General features: G+C 61.7%; 1 protein-coding gene across 1 annotated transcript in view; it reads right to left on the reverse strand.

Moving 5' to 3' along the window:
* The window catches only part of LRP1 (LDL receptor related protein 1), a gene marked incomplete at its 3' end in the record, with an annotated part of 54,573 nt that continues 48,872 nt past the window's right edge, over window positions 1-5,701 (reverse strand). The window contains 13 exon segments of the mRNA XM_023757941.1: window positions 1-41; window positions 44-319; window positions 619-743; window positions 837-988; window positions 1,381-1,507; window positions 1,607-1,736; window positions 1,924-2,058; window positions 2,294-2,425; window positions 4,547-4,681; window positions 5,015-5,114; window positions 5,116-5,156; window positions 5,318-5,351; window positions 5,353-5,483. Of these exon segments, the coding sequence (XP_023613709.1) occupies window positions 1-41; window positions 44-319; window positions 619-743; window positions 837-988; window positions 1,381-1,507; window positions 1,607-1,736; window positions 1,924-2,058; window positions 2,294-2,425; window positions 4,547-4,681; window positions 5,015-5,114; window positions 5,116-5,156; window positions 5,318-5,351; window positions 5,353-5,483 (1,559 nt within the window).

A 5,701-nucleotide genomic window follows, 5' to 3' on the forward strand; every position in this document is an offset into this window, starting at 1 on the left:
GTGGATGTCACTGAAGAAGATGCGGGTGGGGGTGCCCGGGGAGTGCCTGCTCGGTAGTCGAAGGCCAGAGCAATGACATTTTTCATGTGCTTAGGGTCCTCGAAGGCCTGCACGGGTGCGCTGAGATTGCGCTCATCCGACAGGTGGATGCTCTTGAGGATGGAGCGCTCCGAGTAGAGCAGGTAGCCAGCATACTCGCGGCACGACGCCCCGTCTTCAGCCAGCATCCCGTGGGCGCAGGCGCAGGCCCGCTGCCCGCCACCCCGGTACAGACACAGCTGCTGGTCCCCACCGTTGGCCACTGCACACACGTTGGTGCCTGGGGGAGGGCGCAGGGGAAGGAGGAGGCGATGGAGGGCGGGGCCTGCCTTGGGGGAAGACTCATGGGCGCCTGTGTCATCTCAGCTGAGGTGGACACTCTGGGCCCCCTCCCCTGCCTCCCCCAGTTCAGACACCCTCCAGCCAGCACCAGTCCGGTCCTAGGGCTCCCCAGCCCCTGCTCGCCAGCCCTGGGTCTCCAGGGCCCCGGGAAAGTGCCCCTTGGGGTCTCACTGCTCTCCCAGCCCCCTCGCTCTGGGTCCTGGGGGTGAGCACGCAGGCCGGGCCCCCCGGCCTCACCTTTCTGGCGGTCCCGGTTGAAGACCTTGATGTCTTTGAGCTGGACACCGATGCCCGTCCGCAGGGGCACTGAGTCCGTGGCATTGTCTTTGCTCCCGCGCTTGATGGAGCCATTGGCGTGAGTCCTGGGGGAGGGAAGGGCCATGAGCAGGACGTCCACCGGGGCCGGGAGGGAGGGCACGGACGGGGCGGATGGGAGCTGGCACGGACGCCCTCACCTGTCACTCCAGTAGATGAAATCCTCAAACACAGACACGGAGAACATGTCCATGTTGTTGCTGGACAGAACCACCTCGCGGTTCTCCCCCGTCTCCAGGTCGATCCGCTCGATCTTGTCCGTCCGGGCGTCGCACCAGTACAGCTTCCCATCCTACAGGCCAGAGGCACCACCTCACCTCCAGCCCCAGGCCCCCTCCGCCCCCACCCACCCCGTCACACTCACTCCCGACCCTTCTGTCTCTCCTCCTTCCTCCACCTCTTCCACTTTCCGACCTGCTGATCTGCCAGCCTCCAGGGTTCCCTCCAGGGTTCCCTCCAGTCCCCACTCTGGGTAACCCTCCCCCAACACCTCTAGGGTGGCAGGAGTCCTACTCTGGGGGGGGCTGGGCCAGAGGACCCCGTAACTCCCTGCGCCCATATCTTCCTACCAAGTGGGGGGCCGTTACAGGGGGACTCACAGGGGAGCAGGGCATGGGATGAGGGGAGCTTCCCTAGAGCACGGGGTCCTTCCCCCCGGCCCCTGGGCCACGCCTGCACCCACACCTGATAGTCCACCGAGATGCCGTTGGGCCAGCTGATGCTGACGTTAACCAGCACCACGCGCTCGGTGCCATCCAGCCGAGACCGCTCAATCCGTGGGTACTGGCCCCACTCGGTCCAGAACAAGTACCTGTGGGACGGAGGGGCACAGGGGCTCAGTCCCCAGAACACGGAGGAGTGGGCCCTGTCAGTGCGGGCTGTGGACTGGCCGGCCTGCCCGGCTCCTCACCCCTTCTCCGGATGGACGGTGATGGCCCGGGGCTTGTCCAGGCCCTGGGAGATGACCACGTAGCGGAAAGAGCCATTGAGCCGGGCGACCTCGATGACGTCAAAGCCCTGGTCCGTCCAGTAGATGTTGCCTGAGGAAGGAGTAGGTGCTCAGTGGGGTGGGGTGGGAGCACGCGCACGGGGGCCCCTCCCAGCCCCAGGTGCCCCTGCCGCTCCCCCGTCTGTTCCTGCCGGCCCCTTCTCCTTAGACCCCTCCTGCCAGGACCCCTCTTCCCCATCCTCTGCCTCACACGGAGCCTGCACCCTGCCGTGGCTCACCTGCAATCCAGTCCACGGCGATGCCCTCCACGCGGCCGATGCCATTGGTCACCACATCCTCACGCCACGTCTGGTCTCGCTTAGCCCGGCTGATGGTGCTGAGGCCCATGTCCACCCAGTAAATGGTGTCATTTTCTGAAGGTGGAGAAGCCAACGTGGGGATGCCGAGCAAGGCAGGGCCGGGGGGGTGGGGGGGTCACAATCACGTGGGGTCAGGACAGAGGTGAGTGGCTGCTGGTGGGGCTTGAAGGGCAGATGGAGGGGGTGGGCAGCTCTGCTAAGGGCCTGAGGTCAGGCAGCCTGACCCTGGACCCCAAGCACACCACCCCCAAAGGTCATGCTCCACTACCTCCTGCATCGAATGGCTCACCAGCGTGGAAGTCGATGCCCACAGCCAGGGAAGTCCCGGACACTGGGACCAGGGCGTCCGACTTGTCGTTGGGATCCAGGGGGATTCCGCGGATCCCCTCATGCACAGAGTACAGGAGGAAAGAGCCCACGCCTGAAACACAAGAACACTGCAGGCATGAGCCTCACCGACACCCCTTTAAACTTGGCTTCTGTCACCCTCACACCTGTTCTTCTATACAGCCCCTTAAAAATATATATACATAATAATAAAAGCATAATATGCTAATTAGACTGGACAGCCAAACGACCTTCCAGACAAAGCTGGGGCTGTGAGGGCCAAGCCCCTTGCACAAATTTTGTGCATCGGGCCTCTAGCATATATATATATATTTCAGAGAGGAAGGAAGAGGGAGAGAGAGAGAGAGAAACACTGATTGGCTGTCTCTTGCACGCCCCACACTGGGGATCGAGCCCACAACCTAGGCATATGGCCTGACCTGGTATCGAACTGTGACCTCCTGGTTCATAGGTCAACACTCAACCACTGAGCCATGCCCGCCAGGCCTCTATGCATTCCTTTTGATATCCCCCGCCCCCCCCCCCCCTCAGCTATCACACTTCCCTCTCAACACACATATATACACACACCCTAGCCTGGGCAGGGCGGTCAGCTCTCTGGGAGTCAGGAGAGGGACGCACGCTGGGGAACTACCTGCAAGACCTCCAGCCCCCACTAGAGGGCGGCAGAGGCCTGGATTTCTCTCCCTGTGCCGGGCTCTCCAGGCCACTTGCCTCAATACAACCCAGCAGCCTCCGAGGCCATGACGGAGAATCTGGGAAGGTTCCGACAAGACACTGCACTGCACTGACTCCCACATTTAGATTCCCACCCTAGTTTCCTCTTTGTCCTTCCCTCTCTCAACACCTGAAGCTCAGCATCCCCAACCCCTCACCCCTGAGCCCGTCTCATTCCCGTTTCCCATTGCTTATGGGGAGCCTTATTCACGCATCCCAGAATCCTCCCAGGCTTTTACCACTCGATACAGTGCATCCCCAAATGAGTCCCCAAATGGGCCTTGGTAGCTCAGGCTCCATGAAAAGAAGGACTCATGGTTGAGTGAGTTGGGGGAAACTCCAAACACCAGAGTCTTCCCTTGAAAGATGTTCAGCGCAGACGAGCACATGCAGGGCTCTGAGACAGTCTGCAGCGAGAACCCTCAAACTCGGCTCACCCCAGTGTTGGCTTCTGTAACATTTACCCACATCGAAGGGAGGTGCCCGAGTGCCCCTCAGAAATGCTGTCTCAGGGCACAGGCTGGTAAATCAGTCACCAGGCTCTTGGGAAAGGTCTCTGACTTTCATCTCTTCCATCTCCTAACACGGGATTACTCCAACAGCCTCCGAACTGGTCTGACAGCCTCGGTTCTCCCTCCCCCACTCTGCCGGCGGCGAGCCGCCAGCGAGCCGCCAGGTGAATCTGCCCCAAACACCACTTCCCGGGCTCTCCTGGCTGAGAACTCCTGGCCCTGCCCGACCTCACAGCCCGGCACCACGACTGCCCGCTCTGCCCAGCACTCGGGCGTGGCACCTCAGGGCCCGCCTGTTGCTCTGGACCCCTTGCCGTTGCCTATCAGCCCTCCCCTTTGAGCCACACAACACTCAGATCCTACTGGGCGTCAGGAGAGGAACTGCCTTCAAGACCTCCAGCCCCCACTAGAGCACACCTATGCCACAGAGCTGGCCCTGCCTTTTTTTCTTTTCTTTCTTTCTTTAAATCCTTACCCAAGGATGCTTATTGGTTTTTAGAGAGAGAAGGGATAGAAAGAGAAACATCGACGTGGGAGAGAGATCCATCGGTTGCCTCCCAGACACGCTCCGACTGGGGATCGAACCTGCAACCTTGGTATGTGCCCTGATAATGAATCGAAACCACCGTCTTTTCGGTGTACGGGATGACACTCCAACCCATGGAGCCACCCGGCCAGGGAAGCACTGCCTTGTGACATCTTTCTCCAAAATCCTACTGAAGTCAGAGCCACTTCATGGTCCAGTTTCCCCTACACGTGAGCGCCCCCTTCTGGTTAAGACTGCAGAGCACGGGGACTTCTGTCCCCCGGCTTCCCTCGTGGCACCCAGCACAAGGGCTGACTAAATATCCAACTCAGAAGGCCCTTAATGACACATGACGAATGCAGTCCTGTTGCCAAGGCCGTCGGTAGGACGGCCGGGGTTGGAGACCTGGGTCAAAGCGGGCAGAGGCGGGGGCACTGACCCTCACAGGCCTGCTGGCCACTCCGGAGGCTGTAGCCAGCTGTGCACATGCAGGAGCGGGTCGTCTCTGACGTGGGCAGGCAGAGCTGGGAGCAGTCCCCGTTGTTGACACTGCAGGGGTTGGTGACCTCGTGCCCTGGGGGAGGAGGCGGGAGGCAGAGAAAAGGGTCAGGAGTCCTCCCTGGGACCTCGGTGTTCGGCTCATGCTGCTCAGGGACAGTCACTGCCTTCAGCCTGGGCCTTGTGGGGGTCACCCCCCAACTCAGCTCTCAGGTCATCTGTCCTCTAGTAACCGGGTGGCTGTGAGCCTGTACGGTGCCTCCGTGAGAATTAGAAAGGGGAACCCCTTTGGGTGGTGAGGGGAACCCACCCCATTTTCATTCCCATCCGCTCCCTTGCCCCAGGGTTCCTGCAGCCTTGACCCCTCTGACCCCCACCTCGCCTCCCTGCCCCTGGAGCCCTGTCTCACCCAACTGGATGCTCTCGTCGTAGACCTTCATGTGCATCACTAGGGTGGTGCTGTTCCGCAGGACCACGGACCCAGAGCCGTCAGCCTTGTTGCAGGTGCCCCATCTTCTCCGACACCTGATCTGCCCACCACAGCTTGTCCCCTGGGGCAACAGGAGGGGATGGTACCTGGGGAAGGCCTCCCCAGCAGCGCTCCTGAGGGGCCTGGCAGGGCAGGCAGGCTGCCCCCGGCCCGCCCCCATCTCCCCAGCCAGTGCAGCCTGGCCTGCTCTGCTCCTGTCCCTGCCCCCGCCAGCGGCCTCACCCATGATGGCCAGGGCTGTGGCCTTGCCCAGCTGGTTCCCGCATGGCGTCGATGACCTCCAGGTCACTCCCGTCCAGGTTGCAGCGGTTGATGGTGTGGTTCCCGGAGCTGATCCAGTAGAGTTTGCTCTCAGGGAAGTCAATGGCCAGGCCTGGAAGAGGGGGGTGTCACCGCCGGAGAGCCTGACACCAGGGCTGGGGTCCCAGAGCCTGCCCGCCCGGCTGCCACCTCCAAGGATGTGTTTTGTGGTGAGGGTGGGAAGGATAAGCACTAAGCTGGGAGTCTGGGGAGACAGAGGGGCAACCGGAAACCCTGAGAGCGTGCCCTGGTGGAGGAACGAGGGAAGGCTGTGGGGCAGGTGGGGCCAGCTCATACCCACAGGGC

The sequence above is a fragment of the Myotis lucifugus genome, unplaced genomic scaffold, assembly GCF_000147115.1.
Source record: "Myotis lucifugus unplaced genomic scaffold, Myoluc2.0 scaffold_119, whole genome shotgun sequence".
In the NCBI taxonomy this organism is placed as follows: domain Eukaryota; kingdom Metazoa; phylum Chordata; class Mammalia; order Chiroptera; family Vespertilionidae; genus Myotis; species Myotis lucifugus.